Source organism: Corylus avellana, chromosome ca5 (assembly GCF_901000735.1).
Source record: "Corylus avellana chromosome ca5, CavTom2PMs-1.0".
In the NCBI taxonomy this organism is placed as follows: Eukaryota; Viridiplantae; Streptophyta; class Magnoliopsida; order Fagales; family Betulaceae; genus Corylus; species Corylus avellana.
The window spans coordinates 17,690,655-17,703,703 of record NC_081545.1 but is presented as its reverse complement, the minus strand read 5'-3'; the positions used below and the strand labels follow the sequence as shown (position 1 = coordinate 17,703,703).

At 37.3% G+C, this 13,049-nt stretch overlaps 1 protein-coding gene across 1 annotated transcript; it reads right to left on the bottom strand.

Annotated features, from left to right (window-relative positions):
- Positions 1–11,728: 11,728 nt before the first annotated feature.
- LOC132181881 (uncharacterized mitochondrial protein AtMg00240-like) lies at positions 11,729–12,256 on the bottom strand. The gene has a single exon (XM_059595110.1). The coding sequence runs from the start codon at positions 12,254–12,256 to the stop codon at positions 11,729–11,731; it is 528 nt and encodes a 175-aa protein (XP_059451093.1).
- Positions 12,257–13,049: the final 793 nt, after the last annotated feature.

The following is a 13,049-nucleotide window of genomic DNA, read 5'->3' as shown; positions in this document are numbered from 1 at the left end:
TGTTTGTTTAAAGGAAGTTATTACAATGACAGAATGATTTCATAATGAATATTGAATGAGCACTGAATGATTACGAAAAGAAATGTTTGGAGAACAAGCTCCTTATAATATTACATACCAGTGTCCATCAAAAAAAAAAAAAGGGAATTTGTTGCATAAAGAGACACGTGGTAATGATGAGTAGATTGTTCCTTAGAGCTACTCCAGGAAAATTATTTCTGCATAGAGAAAACCTAGTATGAGCAGAATCATATATATTTATAATTGAATTATCTAAGGGAATATTTATTTCTAATGAGGTACCTGACTAGAGCGTGTGCGGAGAGACTTGCAATACCCCTGAACATCGACCCGGAGTTTTTCGTGCTGTCGCTAGAGACGTTCGGTATTCTTCTCCATTTCTAGCATCTTTGGTCCCAAGTATTCTGCGTAAGATAACATCATCTTTTTCAGCTGAGTATTCTCCTGCTTCAAATCCGCGTGTTTTCGTTTGTAGTATTTGAGCAGTCGCTGTAAGACCCCGATTTGGTTTCTTGAGACTTTCAGCTCAACATTTCTGGCACTCAAACGTTGTGCCATGTCAGAAACTGAAGCAGCACCTTGGATACTGAATGCCAATGAATTATTAATAGCATCAGTATCCGACCTATCCGCTAAGAACGTTTGATCCAGTGGAATTACGAAACCTTTGGCCACTGCTACAGCATTAGAATCATGGAGCATGACAGAATCGTGAATAGTGATAGGACGATTGTCAAAGACAAAAGTTGGCTGCCATACATCAGGATAGGTAGCAAGCTCATTAGGGTGTGCAACAGGTATAACGGGAGGTATAGCAGGCACGTCCAGTTGCACGTTAGGCATAACAATAGATTGTGTTGCAGGAGCAACATTCAAATCGATGTTGTTAACGGATGATGATGATGCTCCCATATTTAGGAGAGTAAGGAAAAATAGTTGAGAATACGAAGAAATTGGGAGAGATGAAGTACTGAGAAGAGACTAAGCGTTAGGAACTGAAGAAATTTTTGTGAAGTTTCTGGAAGCAGCAGACGAGTGGCTTAAAAGGAATTTTTCACTTCAGGTGAAATAAACAGTAAACAACAAAGCGTTAGGCGACCTCGGGCCGCGATGGAAATTTTGTCAAAAGATCCCGTGGAAGTAGGATCTTGTCTCCTGTCATAAATTCGACTGAGCTCATTTTTCAAACCCACTGTTCAACCAACGACTTCGAATACCATGCGTGGGTAACTGAATGAATTGTCATGCCAACGCGCACCACGCGCTCGTTCGTTATCCAGAAACCCTTCATATAAATTCACACCTCTTTCTCCATTGCAACGCATGCCTTCTGATCATACTCCTTCACCTGAAATCTTCTAATGACCTTCCATACAATGAAAGCTCGACTTTTCCTCCTAGTTGAGCGTATCCTCAAGAGAAAAATGCAGCCTCACAACTTGATTCACAAACCCAACTCCTTATACTCTCAGTAGTAAACCATTGAAGCAAGATTATCGTTGATCATGTCCTGAGGAAGCAAGATTATCCTTGATCATGCTTCTCAGGCTAAATATCTCCCTTTTCTTCTCAGTCTCCATAAATGACAGAAGAGAGAGAGCATCCGATGTAGGTATTTTGAAAGTCTCACATACATGCCATGTCCTGAAATGCTTTTCAAATCTTCATTTCTAGAAAGCAACAGGACTATCTTTCTCTCTTTTCTCTTCTTGACCTTGCAAGACCCAAAGGAGAGAAATTATAGCATGTGTACTTTGGAACTTCCAGCCTGGAAACTTACCCATATCCTACTTTGCTTGCTTATCAATTTCATCTCTAGAACGCAGCAAAACATAGCATGTATTAGTTAAGAATGGATGAGAATCTTACATTTGATGTAATCGTGTATTTCGTTTGAGTTGAAATCTTAATTACGAGTTTCTTTTGTTGAGTTATGATTTATCAAGTAAAGATGTAGTACTGAAAGATTTTCGCTGATATTGTAGCATCAACACAAAAGTTGGGATGAGAAAATAGAAACGGTTGTGTATTTAGAATGAATCGAATTATGATGTCACTTCTGAGGTATATTCATGTAATGATGTTTTTGGAAAATATAAACTGTAGAATGTTGGTGCTATTTACTTTTATAGGTTTATGATGGTGAAAAGTTAATAATTATTAGAGCATCATATTAAAATTTCGTATGCATGATTTGGAATACTGAGATACTAAAGAGAATATAGGCAGGAATGATTTTTACACCTTTTTGATAAAATTGATTAAATTAGATCGAGAAAATTATTGCAGGCTTGAAATGAGGATTATGATGTTTGGAGGTATGGACTATTGATCACATGATTTATTAATTTGATGTTTAAACCTTGACTGTGGACTATTGATGAATAACTCGATTGTTGTTATTGAGGTTGGAAAAAAAAATGGAAAAGATTTTGAGGTAAGATTTTAGTGTGAATTGATGAATGATTGCAGAAATTGAGACTTTAGACTGTGAATAAGATTTACTCCTAAAAGAAGGAGATGGAATTTCAATATGATAAAAGAGAGTAGGCTTTGATGAAGGATTGAAAGGAATATTTTAAATCTGAATCCCTCAACTTGAAGATTGGACGATAATATTATAGGTTTTAATTTCGAGGACGAAATTCTAATAAGGAGGGAAGATTGTAGTGTCCCAGAATTTTCAAAGCTATTTAAATAGATTATTTTGATAATGATGTTATTTTAATATCCATTGTAGCTAAGGATTTTAATTCTTGGGAAATTTATGAGAGTGGTAATTAGAGAATGGTAATTGGTGAAATAATAGGATAGTAAATGGTAGGTATAAGGATGGTAGAATAAGAAGGTAGAATAGTATAGGGTTGGTAGAATAGTATAGGGTTGGTGAAATAGTATAGGGTTGGTGAAATAGTAAAATGAGGGTATAATTGTAAATTGAAGGTAGAATAGTGTTTGATTTTCTCCTATAAATAGAGCTCTTCTCCTTCACAATTTTCACCACTCATCTCCTCTCCCATCTCTTGCATATATTCTTCCTTCTTCCGCTTTTTACTCGGTCTTTCTTCTTTCTAAGAGTGTTTACTCAGAACAGAGAGAGAAAGGGCGAGACCAAGCGCTACAAGAAAGAAAGAACACAAGAGATAGCGGACTTTAGAAATTAGTTTCAAAAGATATACTAGTGGTGTTAGTCATATTGGAGCAACTAGATTCTTTCATACCACTTTTAGCTTCAGTCTAGAGGTAAGTAAATTCACTACCCCTTCTAAAATTACTTCATGTCATGCTATTTATTCATTCTTTAGTAAATTGTAAATGATTATTTTATTTATGTATTATGAAGTTATGTTGCATGCATGAAGGATTTCTAAAAGAATTATCTAGAAAGTTTCTATTTATTTAAACGCTTTCTAAGTACAACAAGTTTATATTTGAAAAGGTTTTCAATTTGAGAAAAGAAAGTTGAGAAATGATGATGATTATAAGAAAGAAAAATGATGATAAACCCTCCTACATGTTGCCCTAAGATGCATCAAAAGAAGTACAAAGAAAAGTACAAGAGATGAGATAAATGTTTATGAAATGAGGGCACATGTATGGAGGAGAGTATTTTTGGCCCCAAGATAAGTAAAGATGAGAGTTCGGTACCGATACTCGGATGGAGGCGAAACCACTGAAGGAGGCTATGCCAGAAGGTGGTATTCCATCAACTAGACCGTTGAGTGCACCAAGAAAGAGTTAATTGACGGTCGGGCATGGCTGTGGCCACAGTTCAGTGCCATGGTCACAAGGACCCGCAACCCTCGTGCACAGGGGTAATAGTGTACATGGGCCCTATTATGAGAAAATGATACTATATTTTCAACGATGATATGCTATGATGATTTACAAAGATTATTTATAATGATGCATTATGATGATGATTTATAAAGATGATTTACAACGATGATCTATTACTAGATGTAATAGTATGTATATGTTACGGGAGATGCAACCGTACATACAGATATTATTATGGCTAGAATTATATTTATTTGCGAAAATGATTTTCAAAACTGAGAACAAGGAGTAAAACTATTTATGGTTGTGGATTTTACTTGCTGGGCCCCCTTTGGGCTCATTCAGTTTTATTTCTTGTTTTCAGGTAGAAAGGATGCTGGAATAGGAGGCCGGAATGGGGTGGGAATAATTATTAATTTTCAAAGTCTTTTCATATAAGTTATTGTAATAATATGATATTCCGCAACTAAAGTTTAATATTTTCTAATTTCGCTTGTAATAAAATCTCTTGAATAATGTTTTATACATTTTTTTGTATCCTTTAAAATCAAGTACTCTGATAGACCTTATAGATCTTTGCAAGAACTTTTGTTGTAAAAGTAGAAAAGTGGCAAACTCAGCCTTAACGGGCTGGGGATGTTACAGGCTAAATGGGGTATCACCCCTCTAAGCATTATCAGAGTTAAAGCATAGGAATGTGAAATAAATCTGAGAAAACTATTAAATCTTGAAATGGACAAGTATATTTCTCAAAATTAAAAACATGGAGCAACTAATAATAATATAAAACAAACCTAAAAGCAGCATGAAGATTTTAAAGCAAGGTCCGTAGTGGCAACCGTACCACTCTTAGGTTTTAATGACAAACTTCCTAAAAGGGTAATAACAGTGTAAGTCTAAAGACTTACTAAGTAAACTTCACGATTAGGTATGACATGAGCTCATTTAAGTAGAAATAAACATGCAGTCTTAGTAAATATTAAAAGGAGATGTTGTCTTCGTTAATACACCATAAAATGTTGTTTGGTTAATAAAAGAGCGGTGTACTGATAAGTGCTAAAATTAAGGGGCTAAAATATTTAGCCCCTTAATTTACATATGCTAACCTCTTAGTATTGTTTTTTTGTTATGTTTTACTTCCTTTTTGTGTTTTTTGTCTTTTTATAGGTTTTTGAAGAAAATGAAGCATTTCTGGAAAATTACACGCTAAAAGGGCAATTTAGGAAAAGATGGAGCTATAGGATCGATCGCAAGCCAACTTAGGCTCGAGTGCATTAGCGCTCGAGCGCACACGGGCAAGGATCAAGTGCACCAAACATGGGATCGAGCATGCTCGTGTGCCGGAGAATTAGAATATGCGGCCAAGACTCCTTTTCCAACCCAAACTAGGTTTTAAAAGTCCCACTTGTACTAGGACATAAACCTATGAGTTTACTAGGGTTTCTAGGACTTCTATATCTTTTCTAAGCCTATAAATAGACCTCTTAGCCTGTAGGAAAAAGTGTGGAGAAGTAGACACAAACTCGGGAATCGGATTGAAGGCTAGATCTAGAAGAGTTTGGGTTTTTCTTCTTTCACCCTTTTATTTTTGTTGTGTACTTTATATTTTAATTAGGCTAGATTAAAGCCCTAATCATGTCTTTTTAGGATTTCAATTACGCCTTCGTTTCAAACATATTTTGGTATTTTAATTGATTAATTTCTAGTTTATTGAATTCCTCATATGCATATGATATGGATTTGTTAATTAAGACAACTTAGATGACAGAGTCTTGGGCTTAATAAAGTGACAAAAGAACCTCATCACGGGTTCTTGGCTTAATCAACATGGGGAAATAGGAGTAGATACCATGCCCTAGGACTCGTGTGTTTGTCGATCTCCATAGAATTATGTTTTCCTAAAGAACAACTTAGTAGATACCATGCTAGATCCTTTAGGGAAGAAAAGAATTAGTGTAGATACCATGCCTAATTCGTTGCTTAGGGAGATCAATAGTTTAAGAAATAGATACCATGCCCTTATGTTGACAAGCATGAAATATATCATATTGGCCTAGTGTTATCTTAATTAGTCTGATTTGTGGTGGATTTCAAAACCCTAATCCTTTTTAGTTTTAATATTTATTTTATTTCTTTATTTCAATCCAATTCGTGACAAATCTATTAATTAAATAGGAAATTAATTCTAAGCATAATTTACCAATCCTCGTGGGAATGATCTCGTATTTGCCTGCTATACTATCGTTTTGATCTTGTGCACTTGCGAGTAAAACGTACTAAGTATTTGCCTATTAATTTAGGTAGGTATTTGGCACAACATCTACTTCTAGCGCAATCACCCAAGTATTTTAATGCAGAAAGACTAGTGTTTTATAGATCATAGCTCTCATGTATGGTTTACCCAAGATATTACCAATTCTTAGCAAGGTTGGTGCTGTCTCGAAGGAGTTGTAATAGAATGTCAGTGCCCCAACCATTGTACGCTACCGTCCATCCCATTAGTGGCACGACCGAGTCTGACCTCGGGTGGCCCACACCACTAATGATGTCCGTCCTATATTGACCATCCATTTATGAATGGCTATGCTTGGTCACGAAACCATTGGATCCAAAGCCCACATGATAACACACACATTTGACCATAGAATGAAGTCTATATAGTAAGCCCATGGCCATTATACCGCACGTACCGGTGTACCATGTCATATGATGCATTTTATCAACTAGTTAATTAAGCAGTTATCAAGTAGTTACAAAATGTAGACATGCTCATATCATACTCGTGGTCAGTCAATTGGCATATCCAACGTTTTTAAGGAAAGCGTTCGTAAGTGTTTACTTATCTTGCATGCTCGCTTGAATCCTCCGACATTGCTAAATCCTGCTATAATAGAATATAACACATCGTTATATGTAGTACTAGAGGACCCTTACGAGTAAGATACTAGGTTAACCTAATATAAAGGGTTGCTAGGGCCTAAGTTGCATAAATGGGGCAAAGGCGAATGTTTGACCTCCTGACTGTACGTCCGTGCCCGAGAGCGTACGTCCGGTCAGTGGGTAGGCATTTCGGCCAAAAGCACCTAACGGGGTTTTAAGGTCTCTATAAATTCTATAGGCTATCATAACTCCTTCTAGGCTATAAGATAGACACATGCAATGTAAGGAAAACACATCGATCAAGCAACACAAGGAATAGAGGAGATTTAAATTCTTTTGAAAACGTTTCTTGGTTTTGTGAGGAAATGAATGCAAGAACTTAACATAGTGCCTTTGAAACTCATAACATAGCAAGAACAACATTAAAAAACATAGAAATGGGCAGGGGTTACCTTGGGAAAAATGGCAAGAACACAAGCTTTCCTCCTTTCTCTCTCAAAACTCACAAATCACTCATATAGGGTGGTTATAGAGAGCTTGGGGGTAAAAATGTTGGCTTCAAAGGGTGGTAGGGGACTGGTATTTATAGGCCAGAAAAGCTGAGGGTGCTACGAACTCCTCTGAAAAGTAGCGAACGTCTAGTACTATTATGTAGTAACCCAAATAAATTAACTAAGCTTAAGTAGCTTAGTTAGGGGGTTAATTTGGGTTTTGGGTCACTAGGGACAGCTAGAAGGGCATTTTGGAAATTTTGGACTGTCTGACTGGACGTACGCTCTTGTATATAGTAGAAGACGTAGCTAGGGTTGCCAGACGTATGCTCTTGTCTGTAGTAGGGGACATACGCTAGGGTTGCCGGACGTACGCTTTTGTCTGTAGTAGAGGATGTACGCTCCAGTTTTTAGTGTAGACGTATGCATGGGGACCATCGGATGTACGCTGAAAATAGTACACCGTACTATACAAATAGTACATGGACGTACTCTACTTTTGGGTTGACCTCTGGATAATACCTAAACGTACGCTACAGCCTTTGGACCGCTGGGTAAATAGTATCGGACGTCCGCTACTTTTCAGTGTAGTTGGTGAGCATCTCTATCTTTTCCGCTCGATAAATACTAACCCTACCTTCACCCTTTTCTCGTTCAAACTTGCCCCTAGGCTCCCAGGAACCCTTTTTGTGAGTGTGTTCTTGTGAGATTGTGTGTTTTGTGGAGAAGGAGAGGTGTTTTCTTGAAGGTTTCTTCTAGGAGGTAACCCTCCGTGCTTAACTTTTCTTTCTAAGTCGTTATGCTCTTTTAATGCTTTCTAGAGTAGCTTAGACATTGGTTTGAAACCTTAGCATTCCATTGATCTTGTTTAGAGTTGGGCTTAGCATACCATTGTGTTTTCTATTGCATGGAGACCATTTTTGGAGATAGGAGGTCTTATAAATCCATTTGGATGGGTTTAGAAGCAGTTTGGGAGGATAGGTGGACGTTTGGAACAAAGATGTTTCTACTTTGAAACTTTATGGGTAGACGTACGACCTCGAGCCCTAACGTATGGTCATAAGTATTTTAAGGGAAATGACGTTTTGACCAAGTTGTCCGATAGTCTCTGTTTTCATGTTCTAGGTTCGTTTTAGTTGGATTTAGAACTAATGATACGTATTTTCTCAGTATTCGAGGTTATGGAGCCTCAAGGGAATTTTACGGAGGAACCTTACAACCTAGGTGAGTACAAACTCACATGGATGCTTGTCATTACTTTTCCTGCATTGCACGTCTATTTTATATATATCAAACATGCATATTTTGCAACTCTCATGAAATACATTTTAGAACTACTGTGAACTCTCTTTTGGGAAAACGTATATTGATTAATAAGATAATAATGAGGCTTGTAAAACTATGCATATAAAAGACTGATAAGATTAATTGCATCGTATGACATGGTACACCGGTAAGTGCGGGATAATGGCCATGGGCTTACTATACAAGTTAACTTTATGGTCAAATGTGTGTGTCTGTGGGCTTTGGATCCAATGGTTTCGTGACCAAGGCTCAGCCATTCCCTAATGGATGGTCTCTATAGGATGGACATCATTAGTGGTGTGGGCCACCCGAGGTCGCACTCGGTCATGCCACTAATGTTATGTACTGTAACATGCAATATCCGGGGCACAGGTGTTGTCCTACAGGTCCATCGGGACAGCGCTAACCCTGCTGAGAATGGGTAATATCTTGGGTAGATCATATGGTCGAACTATTACTGTTACTCATGACTATAAGCATATATTATATCTATATCACATCCATGATAAATTGTCATCTCATAATGTTGCATGTGCTTTATAAATAACTGAGTTCATCATTTAATGACCAGTACGTCATTTGTATTTATACTCACCAAGTCGTCGGACTTACCCTTGTATTATTTCCTTTTTTTTTTTTTTCTCCATATGTACAACTATGTTGTTATAGATAGTTTAGCAGAAGATGGATACCGCAAAGCATTTGGTTATAAGGAGGATTCAACCCAAGAGATGCTTAAGGACTTATTGCAAGCTTAGGCGGGCACTCATGGTAACTAGTACTTTTGAGTTACGTTGTAGACTTAGAGCTTTTATGCATGCTTGCATATTAAGGTGTATCATAGATCCCTTGTAAAGATGATGACTTGTATAGTGTAGTTTCAGCTACTTTGATGTTCCTTGATAGATGCTCTGGTTGTAATGATTAATGTTTATAGAATCTTTTGTTTTCGCTGTTTAGTATCCTTTGTTTTCGAGGAGTAGAGGTCCCTGAGTCTTGCTCTGCGAGGAATAAGGTTGGAAGACAATCCGTGAACTTAATTACTAGTTAATTAATTTCCTGGGCATTATATATTAAGGCTTACGTCCAATACTATTTATTCAACGGTCGAAAGGGTGCATTGTATGTATAGTCATTAACAAGTGGTCAACCCAAAAGTAGTGTACGTCCGGTGGTCCCCCCGCATACGTCTGGTACTAAAGATAAGAGCGTACGTCTGGTGGTCCCCTAGCGTACGTCCGGTACTAAAGACAAGAGCATACGTTTGGTGCTCCCCAGGCATACGTCTGGTACTAAAGATAAGGGCGTACGTCCGGCAACCCTAGCGTATGTCTGGACAGAAAAGTCTAAGCTTAGGTTCATACTTCAAACACTTTAAGAGCTTTTTAGGCTATAAGTATGGGCTTAGGTTTGTTGTTATAAAACTGGATTTTTTATAAATCCTTTAACCATTCTTTGTAGAAAATCTTTTAATAAAAACAATCGTTTTATTGGGGTATTAAATGGGTTCTCTTCCATCACACTGGTTCGTGAGCTCGAGCACAGTATTGCAAAACAAAACCGAAGAACAACGGAAATGAAATTAAATGAAAAATAAAAACAAAATAAAATAAAATTAACTACAAGAAAAAAGAAATTATAGACAAAATTAAACAATCTCTGGCAATGGCGCCAAAAACTTGTTGTGCCAAATACTACCTAATTAATAGACAATATTTGTCCGTTTTACTCGCAAGTACACAAGATCAAACGATAGTATACTTAGGCAAATACTAGATCATTCCCATGAGGATTGTTGATTTTGTTTAAAATTGATTTTTTAAATTAAATATCAGAATTGTCACGAATTAAAATATTGAAAAGAGATATAGAACGAAATGGTTAGGGTTTTGACATCACTGATGTTCCAATCATACAAGTATATTTAATGCTTGTCAACCTTAGGGCGTGATATCTATTCCTTGAGGTATTGATTTCCCTAAGCAAGGAATTAGGCATGGTACAAACTCTAATTCTTTTCTTCCCCAAAGGATTTAGCATGATATCTACTAAGTTGTTCTTTAAGAAAGCATAAATCTATGGAAATTGACAAACACATGAAGGCTAGGGCATGATATCTACTCCTAGTTCCCCACGTTGATTAAGCCAAGAACCCGTGATGAGGTTTTTTTGTTACTTTATTAAGCCCAAGATTCGGTCATCTAAATTGACTTACTTAACATATCCATATCCTATGCATATGAGGAATTCAATAAACCAGAAATTAATCAATTTAAATAAACCAAAATAAGATTGAAACAAAGGCGTTATATTGAAATCCTAAAAGACATGATTAGGGCTTCAATCTAGCTCCTAACAAAAGGCTTAGCTACACATAATTAAAATAAACTAAAAAGAAAAGGAAAAGAAGAAACCGGAAAATGACTCCTGGAAGTAGCTTCAAATTCTCTTCTCTGGAATTGTATATCTAATTGTGAGGCTTAGAGGTCTATTTATAGGTTTAGGAAAACCCTGGAGGCTCTAGAAAACCTAATAAACTTAGAGGTCACTCTCCTAATTCAACTAGGGGATTGAAAAACCCAATCTGAAGTGGAAAAGGTCTTCTGCCGTATCTAGGCGCCTCGAGTGAGCTCGATCCCAAGGGGTTGCGCTCGATCGCTGGTGTGTGCTCGATCATCCCTCTTATGTGCTCGAGCACCTGCTTCTAGTGCTCGTAATCGCTGCTGCGCTCGCTCCATTGGCTTGGGCGCTCAAGTGCTAATGCGCTGCTGCCTAGGTGTGTTGTGCTTGAGCATTGATGTGCTTGAGCCTAAGTTGGCCTGTGATTGATCCTACAGCTCCAACTTTTCCCAAATTGCCCTTCAAGCTTGTAACTTTCCAGAATTTCTTCATTTTCTTCAAAATCCTAGAAAAACTCAGAAAACACAAAATGGAAACAAAACATCACAATATAACAAGATTAAAAGATTAACATATGTAAATTAAGGTGCTAAAATATTTAGCACTTATCAATAACATTAATTTTCAACCAAATCATGAATGAAATGATATCTGATGTCAATGTGTTTGGTACAAGAGTGTTGTACTGGGTTCTTGGAAATACTAAGCGCACTCTGATCGTCACAGAACACCACCATCTTCTCTTGATCAAAACCATAGTCTGATAGGAGCTTTTTCATCCATATGAGTTGTGTGCAACAACTTCCAGCAGCAATGTATTTAGCTTCTACTATGGAAAGAGATATAGAGTTTTATTTCTTGCTTAGTGAGGCCATAAGATTGGTTCCTACATAAAAACATCCACCAGAGGCACTCTTCCTGTCATCAGCACATCCTGCCCAATCGGCATCGGAGTAGCCTTCCAAGTTTAGGTTGGTGCTCCTGAAATACCAAATCCCATAGTTTACAGTGCCATTCACATAATGGATGACACGTTTAACAGCTGTTAAATGTGATTCTTTGGAGTTGACTTGAAAACTATCACACACACCCACACTAAAAGAGATGTCAGGTCTGCTAGTAGTGAGATACAAAAGATTCCCAATCATACTTCTGTAGAGTGTTTGATCAACACTATTTCCAGTAAGATTTACTAAAAGTTTCATACTGATACTCGCAGGAGTCTTAGCATGACTTTTTCCATCAAGACCAAATTTTTTCACAAGCTCCTTGGTGTATTTAGTTTGAGAAACAAACATTCCACGGTCCGATTGTTGAACTTGAAGACCTAGAAAATAAGATAATTCTCCGTTCATACTCACTTCAAACATTTTCTTCATTTCTTCAGCAAAGGTGTGAGAGTGAGAGTTAACTATAGCTCCAAACACAACGTCGTCCACGTAAATCTAAGCAATCAACATATCCTTTCCTATCATTCGGATGGACAAGGTATAGTGTGCTTGTCCACAAGTGAACCCATGTGAGATGAGATAACCATACAAAGTCTTCTTCAGTTGGTACACATGATCAATGTGATGAGGATCCTTGAACCCTTTTGGTTGTTCCACATAGACTTCTTCTTGAAAAATTTCATTCAAAAAGGCACTTTTAACATCCATTTGGTACAATTTAAAGCGAAAATTGCATGCTATTCCAAGAAGGATTCTAATAGTCTGAAGTCTGGCAACTGGAGCAAACGTCTCATCGAAGTCTATCCCTTCAATTTGAGTATAACCCTGAGCAACCAGTCGGCCTTATTTCGTATTACAGTGCCATGTTCACCTGACTTGTTCTTGAAGATCCACTTTGTTCCAATGACATTCTAATCAATAGGTCTGGGTACCATGGTCCAAACATCATTCTAAGTGAACTGATTTAATTCCTCATGCATTGCATCTATCCAAATTTCGTCCTGTTGTGCCTCTTCAACCTTCTTAGGTTCAAATTGAGACAGATAGCACATGTGAGAGACTTGATTTAAAACTCTATTCCGAAGCCTTTTTCCTTCTCCAATTCTTCCCAAAATATTTTCCATAGGATGATTCAATATTAGACATGAAGGAGTGTCCTTTGATGGAGCTTTAGGGCTAAGAGGCTCATCATTTGATTCAAGAGAACCAAGGTCAACAGTTG

Excerpts from the sequence above, each read along its gene's own strand:
- LOC132181881 (XM_059595110.1), bottom strand. The coding sequence starts at position 12,256 with ATGAAGAAAATGTTTGAAGTGAGTATGAACGGAGAATTATCTTATTTT.